Source organism: Phacochoerus africanus, chromosome 5 (assembly GCF_016906955.1).
Source record: "Phacochoerus africanus isolate WHEZ1 chromosome 5, ROS_Pafr_v1, whole genome shotgun sequence".
Classification (NCBI taxonomy): domain Eukaryota; kingdom Metazoa; phylum Chordata; class Mammalia; order Artiodactyla; family Suidae; genus Phacochoerus; species Phacochoerus africanus.
In genome coordinates this window covers 71252121-71266374 of record NC_062548.1, presented here as the reverse complement: position 1 = coordinate 71266374, position 14254 = coordinate 71252121, and the positions used below count along the sequence as shown (strand labels likewise).

Sequence of the window (14254 nt, the reverse complement as noted above, 5' to 3'; positions counted from 1 at the left end):
GTTTTCATGAAATGGTCACTCTGTACCAAACATCTACCATATCTGCAATCAAACTACTGATAAAAGTGTGCAGGCAGGCCAATGGCAGATGCCAGGGACATCCTCCTAGAGGCCTCCTTCCCCTCACACTGCTTCATTCTTGAGTGAAATTATTTGCAATATTATAATTAGTCTACTTTTAATTTTGAAAGTTGTTGGTTTTGAGGGCATACAGAAGGCACTTGATGGATACCAATATATTCTTGAATGGCCCTGATCTAGGCTAGATAGATTCCATAATATAGAGACAAAGCACTCAACATTTGGTGGGCTGTGGTATACCAACCATAAAATAATATGTTTATTTTTCCAACATTTTTTTCTTTTATTGATTAAAAACTACACAAAAGCTAATTGATAGTTTAAAAAGCAATGTTACACAGTATCTTATGTTTAGAAATTTATCAGCGTGGCAGTTTTCTTCATTGACCACATGGTCATGATTTTTCATATACCCTAGTCCAGGTGAGAATATTTCTGACGGTCTTCTCATTTGGAGGTCTTCTCAGGTCTTTCTCTCCACCTCTTACACAGTGAGAGCACCCAGTGAGGGCTGACAGTAGGAAAAAATATCGAAACTCCTCACATTGCATACAATGTGCCTTGAGCGCTGGCCCAGATTTTATTGGATTTTCATTCCAGTAGCTTTGTCCGACTTTGTGGTCAAATTTGTTTCTTTGTGGCCTGTGGTAAAGCAAATTTTCTTTTGGTACAACATAAGCTTGAATGCCCATATTTTAGAACTGGAAACAGAATCACTTGCGCAGGAAAAAAAAAATTAAAAAAAAAAAAAACAAGAACAAGATGACATTTTTAAAAGAAAATTTTGAATGAAGGCAGTTGGAATAATCTGTGAATTACACACACTTAACAAGGAAAACTGTATTGTTTCCCCAACTTCCCACCCACACCTGGTTTGATATTCCCCCACCCCCACCCCACTGTGGTTCTCTAGCCCAGGAACCATGCAGTGTAAAAAAGCAAAATATACAAACAAACCTATATGTACCTAAGGTGAAATCTATTTTTATAAGAATTCAACACTCTTACTATTTACATCCAGGAGCATTTTTGTTTGCTTTTTTTTGTTTCATATTTTAAAGCAAAAAGAGTTCTGTAGTTCTCCTGGTTATGCTGCAGGTGCATTCGTTGCCCTCTTTAAGCAGTTTTTTTTTTTCTTTTTTGTTTTTTTTTGCCTTTCATCTGTGTCAGAAATGTCTTAAGAGGAATGATGAGCCGGCTCTATCGCGTGATTTGGACACCTATTCTCCTTTAGGATGAACGCCCTCCCTCCCTGCGTTGAGTTCACCAATGAGGTGTTGCCTTTCACTTAGTTTGTGATTCTCTCAAGGTAAATGGCTGGGGCTGCCGACCTGGCGATGGTGGCAATGAAGCTGTGGTCGTGACCAAGCTCCAGGCTGGGAGTTTCGTCCTGTTCCAGAGCAACTGCTTCATATCCCTTGTTGACATGGAGTGGCTGGTGAGCCTGGCAGTACCTGATCACCGGCTGGTCGTAGCTGTAATATGGCAAGGGCTTCACGTGGTGTAGGATCTGGTTATGAGAAAGAAAAATACCGATTACAAAAATGCTTTGGATAAGACGGTGACAGTCATAGGATTGTATTTTGTTCTCTTTCATGTTAAGTCATCAGTAGCTGATCCAACCATTAAGGAACATTAAACAAAATGGCAATTGTTCGTATTTAACTCGGTAGTTTTGTCCATTACATATCATTTCATATACATGTACATATGCATATACGAAATGATATATAAAGATTTTTTAGTGTGTCCTATCATCTGCTCAGCTATCATTTATTAGCTATATATATATCACCATAGCAGAAAGTGTGAAACAACTTAAATTCCATCCATAGGGATTTTTAAAATATATAATATATGTATATATATTTAAGTTATAGTTGATTTAGAGTGTTCTGTCAATTTTTGATGTACAGCATAGTGACCCAGTCACACATATACATTCTTTTTCCCATACTGTCTTCCATCATGTTCTATATCTAGAGATTGGATACAGTTTCCTGTGTTGTAAAGTAGGACCTCATTGCTTATCCATTCTAAATGTAATAGTTTGCATCTACTCACTCCAGGGTTGCAGTCCATCCCACTTCCTCGCTACTCTCTCTTGGCAACAAGTCTGTTCTCTTTGTTAATGATAGCCATTCTGACCAGTGTGAGGTGGTACATCGTTGTAGTTTTTATTCACATTTCTCTAATAATTAGTGATATTGAGCATCTTTTCATGTGCCTATCAGCTATCTGTATGTCTTCTTCCAAGAAATGTCTATTTATGTCTTCTACTCATATTGCAATTGGGTTTTCTTGTTGGTACTTTTGTTGAGTTGTATGAGTCATTTGTGTATTTTGGAGATTAGACAGTTGTCAGTTATATTGTTTGCAAAGATTTGCTCCCATTCTCTGGTTGTCTTTCTTTTTTTTTTTTTAATGGTTTCCTTTGCTGTGCAAAAGCTTTTGAGTTTAATTAGATCCCGTTGGTTTATTTTTATTTTATTTTTTTACCTTATTCTAGGAGGTGGATCAAACAAGAGGTTGCTGTGATATATGTCAAAGAGTGTTCTACCTGTGTTTTCCTCTAGGAGTTTTATAGTATCCAGCATTATGTTTAGATCTTTAATCCATTTTGAGTTTATTTTTGTTTATGGTGTTAGAGAATGTTCTGATTTCATTCTTTTACATGTAGCTGTCCAGTTCTCCCAGCATTACTTATTGAAGAAACTATTTTTCTTCCACTGTATGTTCTTGCCTCCTTGTTATAGATTAGTTGACCATAGGTGCTTGGGCTTATTTCTGCACTTTCTATCCTCTTGCATTGATCTATATTTCTGTTTTTGTGCCAGTACCATAATTTTTAAATGACTGTAGCTTTGTAGTATAGTCTGAAGTCAGGAGCCTGATTCCTCCAGTTCCATTTTTCTTTTTCAATATTGTTTTGGCTATTAAGGGTATTTTGTGTTTCCATATAAATTTTAAAATATTTTGTTCTTGTACTATGAAGAATGTCCTTGGTAACTTGATAGAGATTGCCTTGAATCTATAGATTGCCTTGGGTAGTATAGTCATTTTGGCAGTATTGATTCTTCCAATCCAAGAGCATGGTATATCTTTCCATCTGTTTGTGTCATCCTTGATTTCTTTTATTGGTGTCTTATAGTTTTTAGAGTACAGATTTTTGTCTCTTTGGGTAGGTTTATTCCTAGGTATTTTATTCTTTTTGATGCAAATGGTAAATGGGATCGTTTCTGTAATTTCTCATTCTTATTTTCATTGTTAGTATATAGAAATGCAATCAAATTCTGTGTGTTAATTTTTTATCCTGCAACTTTATTAAATCCATTGATGAGTGCTAATAGTTCTCTGGAGTGTCGTTAGGGTTTTCTAGGTATAGTATGTCATCTGCAAACAGTGATGGTTTTACTTTTTCTTTTCCAATTTAGATTCCTTTCATTCTTTTTCTTCTCTGATTGCTGTGGGTAAGATTTTAAAAACTATGGTGAATAACAGTGATGAAACTGTACATATACACTTGAATGCAGATAATACAAATATTGGGGAGTATCTATCTGTATAATATGCAAGATATGATTTTAAATATAAAAATTAAGGTGTGAAGAATGTATACCATGATCCATTTTGGGAGATTAGACCTATAAACATATAGATAGATTTTCATACTTTTCAAAATATCTTTATAAATAATTGAAATCTACTATGAGCATATATAACTTTAATTTTTAAAATTTTAATTCTCATAGATTATTTCTAAAGTTTCTATAATTTCTGGACAGAAGCACTCTAGAACACGAGAGTGGGCACATTTGGGTCTTCATTATATGTAATGTTATTGATTTTAAGCTTATAAACTAAAATTTGTATATTGTTAGAATAATAGATATGAATGATATGAAAATCTAATAGGAAAAGCTGAAAATATTAAAATTATAGTAATTTTGATTCTCTATGGAACTTTTTATTAAAACAAATTCCTGATAACAATGTGTCTAAAACTTAGAAAAAGGAAAATGATGATTGCTTAATTCTTGCTTTCATGCTAGAGCATTTCTCATAACCCACTATATCGAATCTGACACTCTTGATAACAATCTACAGATAATAAAATTGCAAAACCTTCACCATGCTATAAGGTGAGAGGTTATGCCAATTTAAACCATTGTCTCTTGACTCCAGCCCCACTTCTATAGTTGGCTTTTTGATACTTGGCAGGGGCTTTTCAAGCCACATTTCCCTGTTGGACTTTGTTGGTGGGGACCATTGGAGGGAGATAGCAAGACTAGAGAAGACAGAGGGATCATTCTTATGGTGGACTTCCTCTCTGCTTCTAGCTCCAGGGATTTATCCCAACAAAACTTCTTCATTCTGGATGTAGCTTTGTCTTTCCATAATAGCAGGTGATTATGGTTTGTAGTCTTTCCAACATTTGCATTGCCAACATTTGGTCTCATCAATCTCCCTCAGAGAGTCCAGCACCAGGGAAGTCTGAGGTTTGTCTTTATAAAGCTCCTCCTCCAAGTGTTTAATTTTAATGATTCCAACATCTTCCTTTAATTCCTTAGTTTTATAGGTAGCAACTATTTCCTAGATTGCTGGCTATGTTATGCTATGACAGTGTATTTTATCCTCTGTATGAACTTAGCTAATAACTCTTTATTTAGTTAGCAATTTACAAAAATTTTGTTAAAAATCACTGATGTTTTGTCTATCTCCTGACTGGACTATATCTAGTTTTTTCAGTTGGTTAAACTGAAGAAATTGATAAATTGTTATAGTTTGGTAGAATAGTTAACCCTGGAGGGTCTATGGTTTAACTGTTATGCAGGAAATCTAGTCTTATATCTCACCTAGCAAACCTTCTTTGCAGAATCCATTATTCCAATTACTATATAAATCCTTCAAATGCTCTTTAAACTAGGTCTTGTTTTTTTCTTCCTGGTATCTTCATTAATGTGTTGAATAAAATTTTGACATAAATTCACTGTCTGCTTGTATGAAAATTATGTTTTTAACACCTCTATACTTATTAAAAGTCATCTCCTCACATTTTTACAGATATAGATCAAAGCAATGTTTTCTATAGCAGATCACAACTCATTAGTGGGTTATAAAATCAATTTAATGAATCCAGATAAACATTTTTAAATAGAATTAACTAGAATAGAAAGTATCAGAGTATATCATATGAGTAAGGGTAAGTTGTTTCATAAAAGTTTTGTTTCAAATTTGTGTGTACATATGAGTGTGTGTCTACTGAGTTATACTGTGATTTTTTAATTTAATTTAATTTTATTTATTTTTATTTTTCTGGTCTTTTTAGGGCTGCACCCATGGCATATGGAGGTTCCCCGACTAGGGGTCAAATCGGAACTCTAGCCGCTGTCCTACACCACAGCCACAGCAACGCCAGATCCTTAACCCACTGAGCAAAGCCAGGGATTGAACCTGCATCCCCATGACTACTAGTCAGATCTGTTTCCACTGAACCACAATGGGAACTCCATGATTAAAAAAAGGAATCACAATAAAAGATTTTTTTAAAATACTCAAAGCACTCATTCAGATTACAGTTCATTAATGTGCTCTGTCATAGCCTTAATAAATTTCCACCTTGTTTTTGCTATTCTTTTTTTTCCTAACTCATAAGTCACTGTTTTTCTCAAAAATTAAACTAATATATATTCCTTTTTTTTTTTTTTGATGAGGTACAGTTACTTCTAATGGAAAGCAAACACTATTTTCAGCAAGTCTTTTAAGAAATAATAAGGAAGGGCCACTTCATACCAAACAAAATGTTGATATAACCTTGAATATACAATTATGTTTCCCAAAAATCTGAAAAAATGCATATTAAGTCAAAGGTGGCATTTGTACAGAAATATTTTGGATATTACACATTAATTTTTTTGCTGATAGTGAAAGCAAGGAACATATTTTAAGTTAACATGGCTGAATTATTTAATGCTAAATATAAATCTAGGTCTTCTTCCAATCAAGTATTTTTTTTTTTCTTTAGTCATTTAGACCTGTCCTTATAACTCAGTATAAGTCAACACCTGAAGTGTTTGTGAATTCTATTTTAGGAAACCTCACAGTATTTTGAAGTGTGGTAGATAGGTATAGATATCTGTGATTGGTGTCATGGGTCACCAAAACTCTGAAAAAGCATAGAAGTGAAACCAAATTTTCCTGACATTTTAGCAGGAAGAATTTTCTAAAAAAGACATTCCCAAGAGTTACATAATCCACTCTTACATTTTTTGTTGTTGTTGATAGGCAAAATAGTATAACTCAAAAGCATAAAAACATTCACCAACTTATTTCCAATGACTGCAACGTTTAATGCCTACAGAAAATTTTTTTTGCACACTTTAATATCTCCAGATTAACCCAATTACTATAAAACATCAAAATAAACATTAAATATGGGTGGTGATTTTGTCTACTGTCTTATAGCACCACTAATAATCTTTCTCCAGTTATTACAGTAAGAAGACACTTGAATCTACAAATCTGTATGAGCAGAGAATGTGAGAGTGAGATAGGTTCTTAAAGGCCTTTCTGAGGACCAGGTTACATCTACAGATGAAAACCATTAGCTCATATGTGAACATGGTTGAATTTCCAAATAAAATAAAATCCCTAAAGTTGAACTATAATAGGAAAGAACAATCTCATATCTAAGATACCACGGTATTTGTCTTCAAATGCATGTTGACTAAAGTGTTAGGGGACCATCATTAATTTCAGAGCTTTAGGTTTACATATTGCATCATCTCTGAACTCAAAAAAATTGTTTGACTGTTACACTTAGACCAGTTTATTTTTTACTTCAGTAAGCAAGTGCTCCTGCCATATTCTCCGTTGTATTTGAGACAAGCTTAGAACCTCCAACAGCATGAAAACTTTGTAAAGTTATCCTACACACAGCCCAGTAGCAACTTCAAAAGCCAAGTGAATTGGCAAGGTCCAAAAAGATATCTGTGATGCTTACTCATTTACCTTTAAAGTCTATCCTGTAGGACATTATATAATCAACTGACTTTGTGGTTTCCGAGGAGCCAAGAGACTGAGGTCTTGTAGTTTGTAGTAATAATGTACAGTACATTAACCACCTGGATCCCCGTGTGTATCATTGTTTCCTTTCCAGCAGTCAAAACAAAGTATCCTTAAGTTCCCCTTAAGGTGCATTTGGTATTTTTGTAAATGTGTTCTTAGAGATTTTCCAAATGGTCCCTGTGTTCTGTCAGTTCTCTGATGGACTTCACTCTGTAGCACAACACTGCTCAAATATGGCCTCATTCACATGCTTGACTGCTCACTGACTGCCTTGGAAGCTGCACTTTATTTACAGGTAATGGGTGTGGCACATGAAATGAAGGGGGATATATTATACTCTACTAAAATTCTGTTGTTTGCTTATCTTAATAATATGCACATTTCAACTCAAGTTGAATATAAACTTTTATAGAGGCATATAAACTTCTATGGAGTCATATTTTATAATGAATTTTGAGGTAGATTATGAAGGATAAGAAACATTATCACTAATTATGTCTATTTTATTTTATTTTATTATTTTATTTTATTGTCTTTTTAGTGCCACACCTGTAGTATATGGAGATTCCCAGGTGAGGGATGGAATAGGAGCTATAGCTGCTGGCCTACGCCACAACCACAGCAGCGCAGGATCCAAGCTGAGTCTGTGACCTACACCACAGCTCATGGCAATGCCGGGTCCTTAACCCACTGAGCAAGGCCTGGGATTGAACCTGGACCTTTGTGGATGCTAGTCAGATTCGTTTCTGCAGAGCCATGATGGGAACTCCACTAATTAGAAGTCTCTTTAATTCTCCTGTTTCCTGTGAATTCACTGAAAATGGGGATAATAATGGTACCTCGTTTATCTCTGTAAGTTTCAGATAACTCTGAAAGTAGTCCCTGGTTCTCTAAGAAGAAGGTATATTCTGAAAAGACATATTCCTTCTCAAATTTTACTCAACAGCGATAGTGTCTTTCCTGGAAACACTGCCCTGTCTTTTGCCTTAGGGTTCCCGTTCAGAGAGACGCAAGTACATGGAGGGTTACAGAGTAACTTTCATTCCTCCTTTGTGCATTTAGAAGCTTAGAATCCTAATCATGTGTTCCAGTTTTCTAAAAATCATTATTTACCTTTTGACTAAAATATGTTTTTCTTCCAACATGTTGGAGGGAGTATAAAAGGACACACTCCTTCCAATTGCAGTGGCACATAGTATTAGTGATTCCAAGAGGGAAGTCCCGAAAAGGGAATATTTTTAAGTCTCAGGAAGAAGGACAAAATTATAGCAGGCCATGTGAAGCTTCAAAAGTCTGAAAATTGATTCAGATCCCAGAGTTTTACATTCATGATAATTATATTTAAAATAAGAAATGAATGTGTCTTGATAGTGAATGTAAGAGCAACGTGAAGTAGACTCTTGATATATGTGATCATGAAAGGCTTTTGAAGTTCAGTTTTGTTATGAGCATGAAATTCCAATATCATTACCCTCTTTTCTCAAAGGTATTAGCATTAGTTTTAAGTAGTTTAATAGCCTGATCATTCTAAAATTACTGTGCACTATCATTAGTCTTATTTATTAACTTTTCATGAACATTGTTCACATTTCAGTATGAGTTCTTTCAATTGAAGTCATAAAAAGTTGATTTTCAATTTCCTAAATGACACTTGGTCTCTAATCTTTAAAATTAAAGAGTAGTGTCTGACTACTCAGGCCATTTAAAAAGTATAATCCTATAAATCTGATGAGGAATTCAATATAGTTGAGTCGCTTAATGAAGATGTATATGTAGTTTATTGGAAATAAAATTGATTAAAAAATGAAGGGTAATAGCTAAATGAATATATAACTCTGCCTTTATTCTACTGACCATATTAGCATGAGGCAAGAATGGATAACGGATAAGAAAATGTAAACAAGTTTGGGTACAGGTCTTTTTTCAGAAATTTTGATTAAAGCTGATAGAACCTCAACTTATTTAAGTTAGGTAGAAGGGAGAGTTAATTGACTCATGGACACAAGTAAGGGTTTAACAGTGACATTGAGGCAAATGCAAGGGTACCACGAGGTCTCAGGAACAATTGAAACTAGGAACATAAATGTCACCAGGTTCTCTCAGTCCTGCCTTATTATCTCTGCAAGTTATCTTCACGTCCTGTCAAACAGCTTCTTCCACCTGATTGTCCACATGATTGTGACAGCTCCAAAGATGTACATGTTTCAGACATAGTAGATTGCATAATTGGCTACAATGTTTAGTTCCTTTCATCTGGAAATAGAGCCTATTTCTTGCCTCAAATACTGGTTGGTCTTGTAACTTTCTTTGGCCAACAGAACAAAGTGGCAGCAACATTATTTGGGTCCTAAGGCTCTTAGGATCCTGGCCGGCTAACCACCACAGAAAAAGCCCAGGCTAGACCACTGAAGGACGGAACACCATGTGGCGTGGCTGAGGCCTCTTAAACTTGCTGGGACCCCCTACAGCCCACAGAAGTTCATCAGAGGCACATAGCAGCCCAAGAGCAAACAACCCCAGAAAAGCCAAGTTGCCCAGTCATTTCACCTGAGTATTGGACTGAGCAGTAAAATTAACAGTTCCTACAAACCTGACTCCATCCCTCATGTCTCAACTGATAGAATTAAAATAACAATTGCCTTTTCATAAATTTTATCTTCTTGGGTTTTGAATATCTAAAAACATTTATAATATAAAAAAGACACAAGGAACAAAATGAATCTAAATTTATCAAATTATATTTTAGTCCCCTTCTATAATGAAACATTCTTATTCATTTTTTTTAAATGCAGGCTTGCATCTTCATTAGAAAACACTGATGATCTAAACATTTAGTTTCTGGTAATTACAAATGAAAACTTTCAACATCACATGATATTTTTTTAAAAAAGTAGAGATGTTTGTTTTTGTGTGTGTGTATTTTTTTCTTTTTTTTAAATCACCATTTCAAAGACTCTTAGAAATCCCTGCAAGGTAAAAAGGAAAATGGATTAAAATATCACTTTAGTAGTATATCATTCAATGCAACTGGAGGAAAAGCTAGTTTGGACTAGGAAAATGTCTTTTATAGAACTATGAAACACTCACCAGCTTTGAGTGTCCAGGACTGGTGAGGAAGGAAGAAAAGGCAGGGTTTTGAATAGTTCTTTGGCCAGGACTAAAATTAGGGAGGGTCTGAGGAGGAGAATAGCCCTCACTCCCAGGATTTACACTGAGGGACACTAAATAAGGCAAGGGTGTGCCTGAACCAGAAAACTCACTTTCTATTTTAGAAAATAGGGAGTTCTTCAAGTGACAAAAGTGCAACAGAACTGCTCTGCCTGCTGTTTTATTTCTTGTTGTTCAGCTGCCTTCACCAATATCTTCTCTCTTTCTGCCACCCCCTACCTTCAACTAATTAAACAAAACCTGTTTCTTTACGAAAGAGGCCCATGAGGTCCCTGACAGCCCAACACATTAACACATTATACACATGCAAAGACCCTTCCTCCCTAAGTAGTAACTCTGAGAGTGAAGAATCTTCAGAAATAAGAAAAAATTCAAGAACTCAGGAGAAGATAATAAATCAAAAGATTAGAGAAAAAGGGCAAGATTTACTAAAAAGGAATGAAAATAGAAACAATTTAAAATGCTTTCTCACTGAACTCATCATTTAGACACGGCTTAGATACACAGTAAGTATTCACATATGGGTTGAATGAAAGAACAATAACAATAATTTCTCCTATGTGGTTTTTAAAATGAAATAAAGCATGCCTGTGAAAAGGTAAAATAATCTGTTAATATTCATTAAATACACTCATTTAAGTTGATTGATTTGTTTTAGAAAATCTTTAAAGGGAAGCAAAATGATAGTGGTGCAGGTTAATAACTGACCCACTTCCAATTTTTTACAAGCTGAAGTGTTTCAGCAGCTCTGCCATGTAAAATGCATAATACCTAAACACATTAGATTTTGGCTTTTTATATTGACTGGACTATTTGGGCCATTTCAAACTGAAGTTTGGACAAAAGTTATGTTTGTTTTTCCTGTCCTAGTCTTAGTTAAAGGTGGAAACGTGTACTATTTGTGCACTCATGGTTGTCTGAATGTTAACTTCTAAGTCAGTGGTGGGAAAACAGAAGAGAACATCCGCTTACATCTTTATTGCCCTCCTACCAGGACGCCTTGTCTGTGAGGTGTCCAGAGAGTTGATTAAGTTAACAAATGAGGTACAAGCCATTCTTTGAAGTTCGCTTTGACTCCATTAACTGGGAAGATTATTGCATTAGAAGCACTCTCAGCATTCAGTGAGGTTTTGGGCTAATGAGCTGGATTAATTAGCTAATATTAACTTCTAAAGGCTTTCCTTCTGTAGCTCTGGCCCCTGAATTCGAAAGAGTAAGTTCTCCCCAATAGTGCATTGCAAATGAATATACTATTTAAGGGAAATCGATACAAATTTGCTTCCCAAACACTTAAATTAAAAAAATGAAGACAATGAAATTTCAAATATATTTCCCCTCTAAAAAATATGGAAGTTTCAATGATATATAATGATGTGCAGAAGACAAGTCTTTCCTAAAACAGAACACAGTGATCATAACTTGAGTTTAAATCTACTAAAACTTAAAACAAAACCTTGCAAAACAAACAAACAAACAAACAAACAAAAACTTATCAGCACATGCAACAGATTTAGTTTAAGATGACTTTATAATCCTTTCTCAGAAATCTGGGAAAGGAAATAAATAAAAAGCAGCAGGAATGCCAATACTGGGAAGATTCAAGCAATATTCCTTAGAGCTATTTTCCTCCCAAGTTCACTTTCAGTTTCTCCATAATGTTCAGAGTAGCTTATTTCTAGTTTCCATATGAATTTTTGTAGTACATATTCTGTATAGTCTTGTGTTAAATCATTAATAGTTTCTGTAACTTGCTGTATGCAAGAGCATACATCTTGTCTTGCCCAAATATGACCTTTTCTGCTTTTGAAGATATACTCACTTTATTAACCTCCAAAACAACCAATTCAAATAGTGCAGTGACTAAGCAGTAAAAGCTAGAATTTGTTTAAAAATGTAAAAATGAAATGAAATTCACATATAAGGAAGGTGACTGAATTTCTTGCCATCATGTATCTTTTTAAAGGAGAATTGCACATCATAGGGCAAAAGTTCAGAATGAAATGACAAACACAGAAGGAGGAGAAACCCAGAAAGACATTTACATAACTTGATAGAATGAGATGGGTAACTTATTTCTAGCAGAGTTTTTGTTTTGTTTTATTTTTTTTTGGTCTTTTTGCCTTTTCTAGGGCCGCTCCCATGGCATATGGAGGTTCCCAGGCTCGGGGTCGAATCGGAGCTGTAGCCACCGGCCTATGCCAGAGCCACAGCAACGCGGGATCCGAGCTGCGTCTGTGACCTACACCACAGCTCAGGGCAATGCTGGATCCTTAACCCACTGAGCAAGGCCAGGGATTGAACCCGCAACCTCATTCTAGTTCCTAGTCGGATTCATTAACCACTGCGCCACAACGGGAATTCCTCTAGCAGACTTTAAATAGAACTTCTTGGGAGACTGGCTGATCCTCAATTGAAAAGAATTATGGCGATATATGTTTAATTATAAAAATCAAGAGAAGACAATTATAAACACAATTAAAGTTTTTATTCTGATTAAATATATTTTAGAATAGCATGGCAGAGTGATACATAAGTCACACTGGCCTCATATTTTTAATAAAATGTGTTAAGATCTAGGTTAATGTCTGGATCTCTGCCATGGCATTGATACTTTGAGAATTAAAGTAAAAATTTATATAAAATAAATTTGCCATTATAGTTCATTTATTTATGTATCCAGTCCTTTACACAAAAATTATTTATTACAGAGGTTGGTAAACTTTCCTCTGTGAAGGGCCAGTATTACTTATTTTAGGTTTGCAACTCTGCCGTGAGCAGTCACCTCTCCCATTATAGCATGAAAGTATGCAGTGTTTGACAAAATGTAAATGAGGGAGTGTGGCTTTGTTTTAATAAAAATTTATTTATGAACATTAAAATTTTAATGTGATATAATTTTTCGGAGTCACAAAAATATTTCTATTCTTTCGGTTTTTTTCAACCATTGAAAAAGTAAAAACATGGGAATTCCTGTCGTGGCTCAGCTGAAATGAACCTGTTTGCTACCCATGAGGATGGAGGTCCAATCCCTGGCCTCCCTCAGTGTGTCAAGGATCCAGCATGGCCCTGAGCTGTGGTGTAGGTTGCCGGCATGGCTCCGATCTGGCTTTGCTGTGGCTGTGGGGTAGGTTGGTAGCTATACCTCCGATTGGACACCTAACCTGGGAACTTCCATATGCCTTGGGTGCAGCCCTAAAAAGACAAAGAAAAAAAGTAAAAACAATTTAGGTAGTGGTCAATTTACTGTAAGCTAGACATTGTAGTAGATCCTTGGTATGTAAAGAAGAATAAAATTGGGGTGTTTTACTCAAGGAGCTTATTCAGAATTGATACAATGAGGCAAACCCAATTCTACTTCCCTGTGTTTTAGACTGTGTAACCCCAATCAATAAAGCAGAGGGAGAAAAGTTCCCATGCCAGGGGGCAGTGCAGGTTTCCTTGTGAAGATACAGTCTTCCACTCTAGAGCAAAGCTCTCAGTGGGTCCCAGACAAAGAGCTGGACTCACACAACCTTGGTCCTTAGAAGTCAGACTTGAGCTTCTCAGTGGGAGTTCTGAAGTCACCATTCAGGTCATTTAGATCAAAAATGCTCTGCTCTGGTGGAATAAATGCCCAATGACCTTCTAGTGAAGAGCTTAACAACATTCATAAGCCAGTGAACCTGTCCCTGGGTGTATGATGTTTTATAATGCAAACTCCAAGAGAATTTTGATATTGTGCAGGAGGTTAAGTTTATAGGTCGTCTAATTGTAAATAGGCAGAAAAGTTTTGCAGAAAAGTTAAAAACTCCTTTTTTATTTCTTAATCTCGCTAAGCCATTTTCCATATCTGGTCTTTGTACTCACCACTCCCTGTAGTGAAGTTATGCTAATATTTTAAGTCTCATTTTAAATGTCATGTTTCTAGAGGGGCCTTCTCCAAGCACCTTGTCTAAAA

General features: G+C 35.5%; 1 protein-coding gene across 1 annotated transcript in view; it reads right to left on the bottom strand.

The window, feature by feature from the left end:
• Positions 1-301: 301 nt before the first annotated feature.
• LRRTM4 (leucine rich repeat transmembrane neuronal 4) overlaps positions 302-14254 on the bottom strand; it is a 763440-nt gene continuing 749487 nt past the window's right edge. Inside the window, exon 3 of the mRNA XM_047781659.1 lies at positions 302-1591. Within this exon, the coding sequence (XP_047637615.1) occupies positions 1370-1591 (222 nt within the window). The 3' untranslated portion in view covers positions 302-1369. The remainder of the gene's footprint in view (positions 1592-14254) is intronic.